The sequence below is a fragment of the Trachinotus anak genome, unplaced genomic scaffold, assembly GCF_046630095.1.
Source record: "Trachinotus anak isolate AG129_WGS33_773 ecotype Australia unplaced genomic scaffold, CSIRO_AGI_Tana_v1 ptg000032l, whole genome shotgun sequence".
Taxonomy (NCBI): domain Eukaryota; kingdom Metazoa; phylum Chordata; class Actinopteri; order Carangiformes; family Carangidae; genus Trachinotus; species Trachinotus anak.
In genome coordinates this window covers 11,529,943-11,544,192 of record NW_027273883.1, presented here as the reverse complement: position 1 = coordinate 11,544,192, position 14,250 = coordinate 11,529,943, and the positions used below count along the sequence as shown (strand labels likewise).

Here is a 14,250-nt window from a genome sequence, read left to right as displayed (position 1 = left end):
CATTTCTCTTAGTAGTTACTCAAGTTCAAGGTGTCTTGGCAAATCTTTGGCATGCTGTGATCCTAAAAAGACTTCAACCTTCTCTGTCAGACCTGAGGCTCATAAAACTTGCTAATATATGGAAAGTGCCAGATGGGTGGTGTTTGCCAAACAGGATAATGAGAAAAGCAAGTGAAAGTTAATTCAGTGCGCTTTTCTGTGACCACTGCCCTTCCTGAGTACATTGTATTTATGTATTTATTTATTTTTCTGATGGACCCATCTGGTATCTCATGCATGATTTTGCATGAACAATTATAAAGAACTGTCATGTTCTGCTCTGGTCACTTCATCCCACTGGGCAGGTTTTGCTTGACCTCAGAGGGATCATCACTGGCAGGAGGAAGGAATGTGGGAATACTTCCTCAGAGACTAGAGATGATACAGATGCATAAGGGCCACATCCTTGTCACATCCTTGATGAGGAGCCTGAGATTCCTAGCAGTGCTCCTGGACCTTGAGGATTAGTTATCTCGAGTGCCCTTCCCTGCTATTATCATACCATCTGCAATGTAGTTACATTCACGGTGATGCAGCGATGAGAGGTTCCTGGAGGAGCGATGAGAGGCTGCCAAAGCAAACTTATGTCAACCACCACCCAGGCACCATTCCTTATCACAGTTTGGGGAAATGCATCTTAAAATATATGGTCATTAATATTTTTGGCAACATATCAATCATAGCAGCTGAGGTTTTCCTGTTCTGTGAGCTTCCACTTTCAATCTACAGGTCCTCTATCAAGAATTCTAGGAAGCCCATTTCCATTTACAAACATACAACTAGTGTCCATGCACCGCTTGTCACATAGTCTCAGTAGAACTATTAACAGCTATATATACAACCAGGATAATGTGTCATGTGGATTCAGTTTCTGCCCGCTGGGAGTTAACAGCATATCTGTGTGCAAAAAGGTGAGCATGTGAGTGAATGTGACTGTCCGGATGCCACTTGACTCCCCAGTGGGCTGGCTGTGAGAACAGTTATTGGGATATTTCTGATTTGATCAACTGTCTGTGTGTGTTTAGGGTGGAGGAGTGGTGACCCTGGTCTCCCCTGGAGACAGTAGGGAAAGTGGCGCACTGAGGTCAAGGGTGGAGGAGGGGAGGAGAGGGCACAGTGGGGGGTACATCGTTGAAATTCAAGGGTAAGGTTTCCAAACCTCTGTGGTGAAATGCATTGCGATGAGCTCTGGCCTAATTATAGAGGAGCGGGTTTGGGGGAGGGGCATGTTTGGCAGAGAGGTTAGGAGTCACACTGTGAAGGGGTGAAAATGGGTGAAAGTTTGAGGGCAGACAGGGTGTCACGCCAACAAACAAAAGGGAGGCAATAATTGTATGTCAAAACTCTTTAATGAAAAGCAGAACTAGTGTCACATACTGTAGATACATGTGAGTAGAAATGAGTCTATATCAGTCTATATTGTGTAAAATATAATTCCTCGGTAGAGCGAAATGGTGAGCATCCTATGACACAAATAAGGTGTATTTACTGCATACATATTCCAAATAAAGTGACTGACACAAAACAACAAACAGTGACCATTCACAAAAAATATAAACACATTCATTTTATGTACAGAGTTGAGCTTATAAAATGAGTCCTTACAATTGTCTGATATACAAAATGGTATTTTAATCTCTTCTCACAGTTGATTTCATTCATCTTACATTCATATACTGAAGCAGCATTCACCCAATAGATGTAAAACACACACAATAAATAATGACAACTAAAGCCTCTTGTTTATCAAGTATGAAGTGTAAAAAAATGTTTTCGTAGGACTTACTGCTAGAATATTAATGACACTCATGTAGCAGATATGACAAGCAACTTCAGGACATCCGGCATACTGATTGTTAACATTATCAAAAACAAAAATTTGTTGTTGCACGATGGTGATTCATTCTGATGGTGCTTTAGGAATTTTAAACTATAGAAGACCATTTCTGCCAGGAGAAAAAAAAAGAAGATGAAAAGTTACGCATGATAAAAATAAAACATACTCAGTAAGTCTAAATTGTGAGATAGGAATTACATTTTTTGACTTACAAATGTTTGACTTACCAATTCATAATTTAAAATGTATACATTCAGATTACAGCCCTCTAGCAGCTATAAGTTAACTGATATTGTTATAGAACAACAAAGGGAAGAGGTCAGAGTGGACAGATCAGTCAACAAAATATGTTTCTTGTTTCCTGTTTCGAAGCAACAGTGGACATGATTTTGTTTTTTTGTTTTTTTTTCAAATTTTCATTGGTTTACATTTTCTCCCTATTTACATTCCTCGTGGAGGGGACATTGCATATGAAAAATCAAGAAACTTAAGCATTATGTTGACATTACAGAACACATCTACATCTGTTCACCAAGGTAACATACATTATAGATGTAAGTAAATTTACATTTGCATAGTGACATGGAATGAAATACAAAAACTAATGGTGTGGATAATAGGCTATAGAAAAAGAATGTATTCCCAGGATAACTCAACATGAGCACATTAGTGTGCTACTCCTTAGTCAAAATAAAATTGATCTAAATTTATTTAAAATAATTTTCCACCCTCCATTTAAACCTCCTGTGATCCTAATTATAACTTAACCCACTCTTTACCCCCACCATCTCCTCCATCTTTTCCACTTGTTTGTCTTTTTGGTGGGTCACATACAGAGTAATACATAAAATCCTACTTTGTATTAGCCTATATGAATATAAGTTTTTTTTTTAACCATAAGTCGTTAAGTTTCTTAACAAGGTGCATATTTGAACCCAAACAATGATCATTTTTGTGCCTGTCATCCTGTTGATCCAAAAACACTGTGTCGTTCTAGAGGGCATGGAAAAACAACATATTTTGTCATTTAATTTGAAGAACTTGTTATTAACTTATTATGTTATGTTTTTTTAATTTTCTCGGCAGAAATTGGCTTTTATATTAAAGAGACCACAAAAAAAATTATAATATAAAATGCATTCACTCTACTTATGCTAGCAGAAAGACTAAAAATATGTGTGCTTGTACAGCTATAGGTTGATTACCAAGCCTCTATTTTCTACTACAAAAAACACCAAAACAAATTTTAGCCTAACTCTGGAGCTAAATTCCTCATGTGGTGATTACTTTTCTTCATATGTTTGATTAAGACCTAGTATGACCTCTCTGACAAATTAAATGCCAAGAGCAAGCTCAAGGTTGCAGCCCTTCAGGAAATGAGCTTTCATAGATTATTTGCCCTCAAGCAGTTCATCAAGAACACTATATGTATATTTCAGCATTTGTGTGCTAGGTGGCGCTATTCTTGTGTGGCAAGCATTTCTGCCAGGGGCTGACAGGAAGAGAGAGGATGACGAAGAGGAAACCTCCGAAAATTAGAGCGGCTCCTGCTGAGCCTACACAGGCCACTGACCAAGACAGCTCGTGGTGTAACGGTACGGCGTGGTTACTGGACAGCAAGGCCAGCACAGACTGGTGGAATATCACGATGGAGAGAAGGACCAGTACACCTGAACAGAGGGTAAGAAGAATTGGAGGAGGAGAGAGATTAAACCTAAATAAAATCACATCAGATCGTTAAATAAAATGTGCTGTCTAAGTTGTGGAAATTATATCTACTACAGTTGACTATAAAGACCTAATAATCATCATCTTGTCACATATCAGTCTGTTAGGGGTATTAGCATGCTTCAGTGCAGAAAAGGTAACCCTGATTCCTCTCTACACTGAAGCCCCACCTGATAGGATGAAACAGAAGGAGGCTGGCTTGAGAAAGAACTGCACTCCTTTGCTCAGGGACATGGCGATACAGATGGAGCCCATGACCATCATGGTCAGACTCAAAAGGGCCACGACAGCTGCTGCTAGATTCAAATCTGTAAAAGACAACAGAGAGACATGAATAGAGGAGAGAGAGTAGAGTATATGAGTGTATGCAAGATTTTCCAGTCATTTAGTAGAATCAGGCATTGCAACATTTGCACCACCTCTCAAAGTTTGATTCTACTGAGTTTACACTAGATTGAACTTGATAGTTGAAACATGAAAATACAAAAATGGAGTGAAATGTGCCACTTCCTGCGCTGGCTCTGTTTAAAACAGATTTTATTGGCAATGTAAACCTGAACAGGTGCAACCCAAAAAGCAGACCAACATTTCACAACAACCGGTGCCAGTTTTGTGTTTTTGACACACCAGCACACAGACATTTTTATTATTATTTTATAATTTATACACAACAGATAAAAGTTTTAGGAATGAGACTTGTTTTTGAAAAGGTGAAGAAGCCAAAAAGAAGATGATGAACAACACTAAAAGCAATATAAACAGACTATTATATTTGTGGCTTTGTTTTTGGCTCTTGGAATGGCATGTTGGTTTGTCATGTGGTTGACCACTTGAGTCCAGACGGATGGATTCCCATGAAGTTTTTAAACATTCATGGTCCTCAGATGATGAACCCTCCCATCTGCGACAATCCTCAGACTTTTCATCTAACGCACCACTGTGATGTTAGCGTTTGTGGTTTTGAATGAAATGTCTGTTGGATGTACTGTCATGAAATTTGATGCAGACATTTATGAATTTATGAATCACATTTATGATCCTGTGACTTTTCATCTAGTGCCACCATCAGGTCAAAATTTCAATTTGTCTGAGTGGGTTTATGACAAACTTTTAATATGCTAACACACTAAACTAAGATGGTGAATATGATAAACATTTAACTTAGCATTAGCATGCTAGCACTGTCAGTTTGAGCATGTTAGCATGTTACCATTGAACCAATTACTTCAGCTGCCAGCGTGACTATAGACGACCCACAGCAGCCATTGGTTCAAGTTTATGCTTGATGCTTATGATGTATGATTTATGGTCATGTAGCCTCCATTAAATCAAGACACCTCTAAAACAGTTTCATCAAAAGCTGAATGTATTAATCTTAATGAAGGTAAGTATTATTGCTCCTATTATACTGTTTCATTAGACAGTTTGTTTTAGCTATGTCTATCTAATAAACTGGCTACTGAGTGTGTATCAAATGTCAGTTCGTTGAATTCATCAGCGAGGAAGTTTTCAAAAGAGCTAGAGATGACTTTCTGTTCACTGTGATGTAAGTATCAAGTCTTCAAACTGTGCTGAAACCGGTGGCTCCCTGGATGGTAAGGTAAACACATTAATCAGTCTGATAGCTTATGGGTTTGCTCTCTAAAATGGGTGGAAGCAGAAGTTAATGGGCTAAAACATGCAAAAACAGCCAGTATGGTCCTGTGAGCACAGCACTGAGCATCTTTATATTGATAGTAGCTGCTGTCTAACTGTGAGTGTGTATCTGTATGTATATCAAAAATTGCAGGGGAAGGTGTAATGCCTCACTCTTGTTAGTCGTCTTCTTGAATATGACTGCATTCTCCCCAGAGGTGAAGAATTTGAAGTAGGTGCAGTTGGATTCTGTGGGTAAAAAGAAAAGATCAGACAAAGAGACCAGACCCACACACGCACACACACACACACACACACACACACACACTCCTATGGATGGCTGCTGGTCTTCTGTGATGTGCCTCCTATGCATCCATGCACTCTGTCCTTCCAGGCATCATTCCTATTTATATCCAAGTGTCGAGCATTAGCTGGAATATCCAGAGACACACACCGCTACACACACACACACGCACTGCCCAGCACTGCACATATGGTGCCGCCAGAGAGGGTGAGAGACAGCAAAACACTGAGGGTGGATGGCAGAGGGGGGAGAAGGAGTGGTAGACAGAGGGAAGGGGCAGATGGAGGATAGAAATGGAGAGGCGCAGCGAGTGAGGGGAAGAGGATGTGAGGGGTGAGCCAAAGATGAAGGGGGATGCAAGAAATATGGATGGAAGCTCAGAGGGTGAGACAGTGGGGCAGATGGAGGGGTGGTGAGTGAAGGGGAAGAGAGAGGGGAGCCACAGATGGAGAAGGAGGTGAGGGGAGCAGGAGATGTCAAGAGGGGGAGGAAGCACAGAGGGGTTGGTTAATACTGCATTAGACATACTCACTCCCTCAGTCCCTGTCTGTCCCTCTTCCTCGTTTTCCCCCTCTCTATATTTAGACAAAAACTGTGAAGTAGTCAGATTCCACTTGGCTTCACAAGCACATAGTGATGACTTTCACCCGCTGAATATTATGTGGTCCAAGATGACCACATGCTTGGACACAGACACACACACACACACACACACACACACACACACACACACATTTCTTTCGCACACAAATATGTTTGTGCCTGAACACATTTGCAAACATTTTTATTGAAGCAGACACTCCATTTATCAGCCTACTGATTTTTTAACACATTATGCTATCACAGTCAACTGATTTTGCTCTCGCTACCCCTGCTGAGGCTATAATTATTGAGCCGTCACGTTCCTCTCCAGCAGGCAGCGAAGACGGATAGCTGGTCTTGGGATGACAGGCGCAGCATCAGCGGGCTGCACTTTGCCTGGGACAGGAGCCAAAGGCATGTAAACAGGGATGTGAAACAGCGAAGCAAAGATGGCAAAAACAGTTGTTTTCCTCCAAACGTGGGGAGCCCACGGCCATCTGCAACAGGCGGCGTGGGCCAACAGTGTGAGAAAGATTGTCAGAAGCATACTGGCTGTCCTCACACACTAACAGACCATCCTGGAAGCATAGAGATATATATCTGATAGCAGGGAGCAGCCAGAGATGCAGGATGTTTGACAGGAAAGATGAATTAGCCTTTGAAAACTGGATATAAAACAATCCAGTGACACATCATTCAAGGTGATGTATGTGAATAGTATTTATGTAGGCTATATTTGTGATCCACATGTATCTCTGCTGGATGAGGAGATTTTTTATTTTTTTTTGGCTTCTTCTGTGCTCTTTTGCATCTGAGCAGATTCCCTGAGACAGGGAGTGACTCCAGGAGCAGCTCTTCCTAAAGCCTGCCATGCAATGCCTATCTCTATCTCCCAATACCTGCCTCTCTCTCCAGCTCTTTTCAGACAGAAGTAGGTCATTGTGCAGATAATCGACGCACTCTGGAGAACATAACCACGGTCAAGTTGAATAAAGTGCTTTTAGAACGGAGCTGTCACAACTCCACACATGGATGTTCATCAACACAATAAACCTGTGGTGTGGCCCTTTATCACCTGTCTGCACTGTGTGCACAACAAGAGATGATTAGGTGCCCAGTGAGAAGAAAACTTGAAGATTAACAATGCTTCATTACACTGACAATGTTATGAATCACAAGGATCGTGTTGTAAAATGCTAGATGTGCCTGCTTGCTGCTTTGTGTGTTTACAATAGGAGAAGAATTGAAAACAGCTTCACTGTGGTCCTCTGAGTGCAGCTTCCTTCCACAAAATCTGTTTCCAAGTATCGTTTTTCTTTAATGATTCAATTTGCACATTATCTGTAGGATGACCTAGATACATATGTATGCAGGCAGCTTCATATACACAACTATCCTCTGTCTATCCCTTTGCAAGGTTACAGTGGATGTAGATATACGGCATACATGCAGGGAAAAATACTTCAAATACAGTACATTTCAAAACTCATAAATTTGTTGATGACAATTCTTGATTGCGTTAAGGAAATGCAAATTATCTTCATTTCAACCTATAGTGATGCATGGTTTCGCTTGGTCTCTCATGGGTTCAGATGAAAGACCTACAGATGTAAGCATATTCCCAGAGGCGATACACCATATTAGTTATGCCTGCTCCCTCTGTTCTCACATCAGTGACGAAATGATGAAATGTACATGTTTTTGTCCTCAATGATGTCAACAACTTACAGCCACTCAGAAACATCTTTTTGACCCTTTTCTATCAATTCACTTTCACACTGGTGCATGTACTGTAGCAGGGAGGGAGCCGCAAGGTAGACTTGCATGGCTGGGCAATTCAGTTTGCAGAAAAAAGCAGACGTAAGCAGACAGTCAGAGAAACGAAACAGACACACTCCCTCCAGAAACCTCACCTGCTCACCTCGCAGACAAAACAGAGAACAGACAGACAGATGAACACAAACTCACACAGACACGCCGGCCAGAGGTCTCACCTCCAGGTAGTTCAGCAGGGCCGCAGCTTGTCCTCTCCGGGTCTATGTCAGCCACCCATAGGGTGCGGATGCAGCCCTTCCACAGGCCATAGTGGGCCATCTGGCAAGTCTGGTTGCCACTGAAATTCTTTGGTTGGGCCAGCTCCACCCAAAACTCTGTCCCCACGCCCAAAACTGTCAGGGTCACACCAATGATAGACACGAAGAAGGCCAGCTTGATCTTCCCCTCCTGGCTGTCACTCATCTTGTGGATTCGCCTCTGTCCCCTTCCACCTTTCATTCCAGCCAAACCCCCACCTTGTCCAGCCCCTGCCACCCCAATGCGACCTTCCTCATCCTGTTGTACAAAGAAGTTGGACCACATACTCATCTCAACTGGCCAGATCCGACCAGGAAGAGGGGATGGGACAACAGACTTAGGCTAAAGATCAGGGGAGTAAATGAAAGATAAAAAGATGTAAGGAAGGAAACTTAAGAGAGAAGAAAATGGGGAGATGCTCAGGTTGGTAGGGTGTAGCTTTGGAAGGGATAACAATATTTTGAAAAAGAAGGGACAAAGCTATTAACTATACTGTAATGGATAAATTGAGCAAAAGCAGTCAGAATGAACAGAGGAAGTGTGCTGAACTCTGAAATTAGACAGAAAGAGATATGGATAGAGCTACAATGAAGTAGGAGGCGGATGAAGTAAGGTAATGATAAAATGGGAAGAGATGGAGGCAGGACCAGGAGAGCCAGTGTCTGTTTTCCAGCCAGTCCACTGAAATAGAGAGATGAAACAGAAAGATGAAAGAGCAGCCGGCATATGCTTCACAAGAGCAAAATCCTTTCATCACCAGTGTAATATTTAATTTCCAACAGCTTTATCAGCATCTACAGTATTCCCTCCCCTAAAAGCCATATGATGCGCTCTCAGCCAACAGTAGATAAGCCATATGGCGTTTCCCTGAAAGGCAGATTTTGCTTCAGATGGAGATACAATTGGGCTGGATGAGCTATAGTGGAGGTGTTTGGTATGGGGTCAAGGTGAGAGATAACACCACAGCGCCAGACTGGACCACCCATCTTCTATTTTCCCAGAGGAGTTGACAGCAGACCTCATCCCTGAGCAGGTAAACTATCTCTAGCTTAGACACAGATCCCCTTTGATCTGAGGGGATAATAGGTTGCCACAAATACCTCCCATCCTGCATTACGTGTACCGGCAAACACCGGGAATCTGCAGCCACAAGTGTCTTCTTCAGCGTGCATGAGAGTGTGTGTCTTTCAGTGTGTGTGGTATATGCACTGTAGGTGGGTGCTGGCTTATAAAGCTGTTTCAGTTATTCCAAACTGTGAGTGAGTTTAAACAACATGAGTGACAGGGTGCAACGGTGTCGCCACTCTGCGCAGGGTGCGTGAGAGGTGATAATTCAAGCCTGAACCCTCTGACAGAGTGGGGGCTGCAATAATTAACTCAGTCCAACAGGTCACATAGTGGAGGCAAAAGGCCCGGCCAGTTAGGAAGGCAGCACCAGCAGGCCACACACAGTTGGTAGATCACTTAATTCGGAGCTTTGTGCTGACAGCATCAGAGGTTTTATATAGGCAAGGCACCACATGAACCCACTCAGAGTAAGTACTTTATGTACAATATTTTGAAGAGTGTAAACATAAAGAGCAGTAAGCAGCACTTAAATTCAAAATGACAGTTTTGCAGTTAATACATTCTGAGTAATATCATCAAGATGGTCAACAGTAAGACATTTTTTAAAAAAAACTATGGTTACTGACAGAAGGCCTTGGAAATCATTTAGAGCTGAGATGATTAGTTGGTTAACTGGGTAGAAAATGAACAAGAAAGAATTTTGATATAGGACTGGGTGCTTTTCTCTGTTTTGTATCATTGTAAACTGAAAATCTTTGGATGATGACAGTAACTTAAGGAAATATCTGACATTTTACATTATTTAAATTAACTGACTGATGGATTCAACTGATTAAATAATATGCAGATTCACTGATTATCTATCTATCTATCTATCTATCTATCTATCTATCTATCTATCTATCTATCTATCTATCTATCCATGTGTAAAACTAAAAATTAAATAAGTATTTGTCTTAATTGAGACTGTAAAATTTAATCTGAAATCTTGAAAGCTCCAAATGGACCTTGTGGTGAGACGGTTTTGATCACTAATCTGTGACTTTTTATTACGCGTGCTTGGAATCATTAAATGACAAGAGAAATTTGTAGAACAACAACATGATAAGACTTTATCATCATGATATCATTTTGCCAAAAGTTGATAAGCAATAATATTGATTTATCGTGTATCACACACTGACAGTAACCATTGTAACGGGATATAATCTTCTTATCTATCTGCACATCTCTAATTAACCAAAGCTTTTGAATAGCAGCCATGCGTGAGAATACTCTTCCAACATTAACTGTAATAAAGAGCATCAAGACTGCAGCTGCTGACAGTCAAGTTAGTGTTAGAAACATCGATCACATTACATCCATATTAACCAGGATGATCAGAGGGCTTAGAGAATGCCAATAGAGGGGCATGGGGGGGGTTTCTTACTTTGTAATAAAGGATTATCCAGAGCAGTGAACTTATACATGTTTTTGTGCTTTGTAATGCATCAAAAACTATGGTGCGCTGGCTTCAGCTCTGTAGCAGCTGAGCAGAGGATAAGCTTGTACACATGGGCGCGTTTTATGTTGTGAAAACAAGGAACTTTCTCTATCATTTCACCAACAACTGCCTCCGCCACCTGTGTAACACGTGGGCATAAGAAAGCAACGACTAGCTAATGCACTGGAGTGAAAAGAAGAATAAGTCTGACCTGTTTGGTGTGTGTTGCTCAGTTCAGGAGGAAGAGACGTTTGAAACTTAATAGAGGGGGAGAGTGGTGATGGGAGAGTTAGTGACAGAGAGAGAGGGAAAAGGGGGTGGGAAGGAGGTACGTAAGAGTTATGGAAAGTGAGTGTAACAGGGGAGGGGGCTGTAGCCTGGTTGGTTAACACTGTTGATGATTAAATGTGCGTGCATGTGTGTGTGTGTGTGTCCCTCACACCGCCCCTGCAACTCATGTTCAGTCTCAACGGCAGCGCCCCGTTCATACCATGTACACGTCTGAAATCAGTGAGCCAAGGTGCTGCAGGGTGGTCCGCTCACATGACGACAGCCCTGCCAGCATGATTAAAAACATGCCTGTATCTGTGACAGCCTTGCTGTTTGTGCGTGTGTGTGAGTCTATTTTAGAAAGCCACCTGTTAATGACATTAAGTAAGAGTGAGGGAGGAGCCTGTGTTTATATGAGAGGGGCCAGGACAGCATTTTACAGCAACACAATACACTGTGAGGAAAGTGAAAATGTGACACACAGACAGAGAGTGAAAGTGAAACGGGGGAGGCGGACAGAGCAGCAGACAGGGACACCCACGGAGAGAGAAAAACAAAGAAGGGAAAAGAAGATGAAAGGAATAAAAAGGTAATGTGGAGGTAGATGCAGAAATGGACTACACAGGCTGAAAATGAAGCAGTTTAGAGCAGAAAATGAAAATGTGCAGCCCCATTTCATTCCTCGCTGAACAAGGTCCAGAGAGACTTAAGACTCTGGAAAGCTTGTCTCATAGCCCAGCCCTGCTTGGCTCTTCCACAGTTTAGGTTACATACGTGGCACAGCGAGAGAGAGGCCAACCCCAGCAGCCAGCTACGCTCAGGGGAGGAGGGGGGTGGGATGCAAACTGAGAGTGAGTCGAGGACGGAGAGACAGAACAGGAGAGAATCAGACAAAAGGGACGAAACAGGCTGCAGGCTGTGACAGGAAAATAAACACCTACAATGTCCAAAACAGTTCTTCTTTTTTTGGAGAGATTGCAGTGAAGTCACAGTGCTGATTTTGGTGCAGTTCGCAGATGGACTTTCTCACAGAGGAAGAAACATGTTGGGCATATGACAGTCATGATTAATAGATTCATCTGGGGGACAGCTGTCTATTTTAATGCACATATGTGTGTCTATTCTTTAAACTGACTTTGCCTGTAATTATGCAGCCGATCTCTGCTCCTCCATCATGTGAGATTGATAGAAAGTGTCCACACACAGGCCGAGGCCATCAATAATCTACAGTATGCTGATGTGAACAATCTTGTCTACACATCACTCAAGTTCCCCTCTCAGCAGTACTGATTTATGCTTGAACACGCTGAACTGCACACATGTATGCAGCCATGCGCACACTGGCCATCACAGCTGCATCCATTCCTTACTATGATGTTGCTCAGTAATGCTGGCTGAGAATATTCGTCCAGTTAAAGGAAATCTCAGGTGCTTTCTTATATTATTCTTTTTTTTTTTTTTTTTTTTCACAAATCCCATTAAAAGACCAACAACCAACCTATTGATCCTATAGAAACATGTGCTGCCTGTGGAGCTAAAGCAGAATACTGTAGCTTATTCCTCTGTGTGGAAGTTCTCCATTATCATCCAGAAACCATTAAAACACATGAATGAGCCAAACTGCAACATGGGAGTTGTAGTTTATTTTCAGTTGATCCCAGTTGTTCCATTCTGGTGCTGTAAATACTACTTAGCGTTTCCCCCACTTTGAATGATGTTACTATGCCCAGCTTTTTTTTTTTTTTTTAGCAAATTATTTAGCTTTTTTATTAAATATGATTAAAATAAAGCATTTTACATATGGTCCATAATTAAAGATTTAAGTCAGTTAAATGGGCTTTGGGCTGAGAGCCAGACAGACAAAGTATTGAGAGATAGACTAACACCATTGTTGGTTTTTGGTATTTTCATCGGATTTGTTGATAATAACAAAAACATAAAAAATTCTCCAGTCTTGGCTTTTGGCCTCTGCATAATACTATCAGACACACAGGGAGTGAGAATCATTGTAACAGACACTTCAGAAAAAGGGCTGCAACATTCAAGTAATGAAGTCACTGTTGCAAATGGTGCAAAACAGGTGAGTTATATCTGATTTAACAGTATTACTCAACCCACTATATGCTGTATACACAGGCCGCCATGTTTGAGACCACTGTGCTTTGCAGGTGCAGTTTGTCTGTGTCTGACAAATCCTGTCATTACTCCCATATGCTTAATGCATACTGGTACATGTACACAGAGTACTGCATCCAGCCTGCTCCAATGTTGCACTCTCCCACTGCTGCAGTGTTGTATCTTTCTGAATGAAGATCAATGGGGAGGCACTGCCCAGAATGACAATGACGCTCGCCAGGGTCTTACATTTACCACTAGAGGGAGATAAGGTATTTACAATCTTCACTGCAGCATCAGGCTGGGGAGGGCTGCTAATGACATTTCATAGGTCTCGTGTTAAGCAGCCTGAATGTCCTGATCTATAAGAGAGGCAGGGTCAGTTTTCATGTTTCCTCTGGTGGATTTGGCTTCAGCTGCCTGGGAGAGCTGCTGTTTTATCTGTACCCTCGGGGAGTAACAGAGCAGAGAGTGCTGCATGAGTGGCTCCACTGCTGGGTTTTGTGCAGTGGGATGCAGCGATGCAGACGGAGATGGGCAGTATAGAGCTGACACAGGACATTGTTTCATGTCAGAGATTTGTTGTTTTCTTGTAACTGTTTTACAGGAACTCCCTGTTGAATAAGTCCCAGGTGGATCCAGCCTTTATGGCATTTATTGCTGCTGAGTAAGACTTATATACTCATGGGGACTGAGTGAAATATGAAAGAAAAAAAACAGACACTTCCATTCATTTCTGGGTGGATTTTGATACGGGAAGCATAGATGCAACCAAGAGAAAGATACACCTCCCAAGTGATTCATAATTATATAAATTCACCTGCTAAAGGGTGTAAATATGAGTTTTGTTCATTTGCACAGGTTAGATTTAAGCACATGACAAATAGAGATAAAAGTCTTTTTTAAATGTGCTCAGTCTGACTTTGAGACTGGCACAGTTTTAACCAAATGAGAAAAAGAGTTTTAACCCCTACATCTAACAGAGAATGTTCTTCTGCTTGTCAGGAAGGTAAAGATTAGACGACTGTCTGGTTGAGTAGGAGTAAACCTGTGATTTAGTCTTAAAATAAGACCTGAAAGGATTTCCTTCTTTGAACTGTATCTTATATATACAGT

The 14,250-nt window shown here is 41.7% G+C and overlaps 1 protein-coding gene across 1 annotated transcript; it reads right to left on the bottom strand.

Annotated features, from left to right (window-relative positions):
• Positions 1-1,369: 1,369 nt before the first annotated feature.
• cacng6b (calcium channel, voltage-dependent, gamma subunit 6b) lies at positions 1,370-11,067 on the bottom strand. The gene is made up of 5 exons (XM_071470164.1): positions 10,961-11,067; positions 8,120-8,879; positions 5,414-5,488; positions 3,775-3,912; positions 1,370-3,546 (listed from the first exon to the last, which is right to left on the bottom strand). Exons 2-5 carry the CDS (start codon positions 8,487-8,489, stop codon positions 3,326-3,328), a joined length of 804 nt encoding a protein of 267 aa, XP_071326265.1. The 5' UTR covers positions 8,490-8,879; positions 10,961-11,067; the 3' UTR covers positions 1,370-3,325.
• Positions 11,068-14,250: the final 3,183 nt, after the last annotated feature.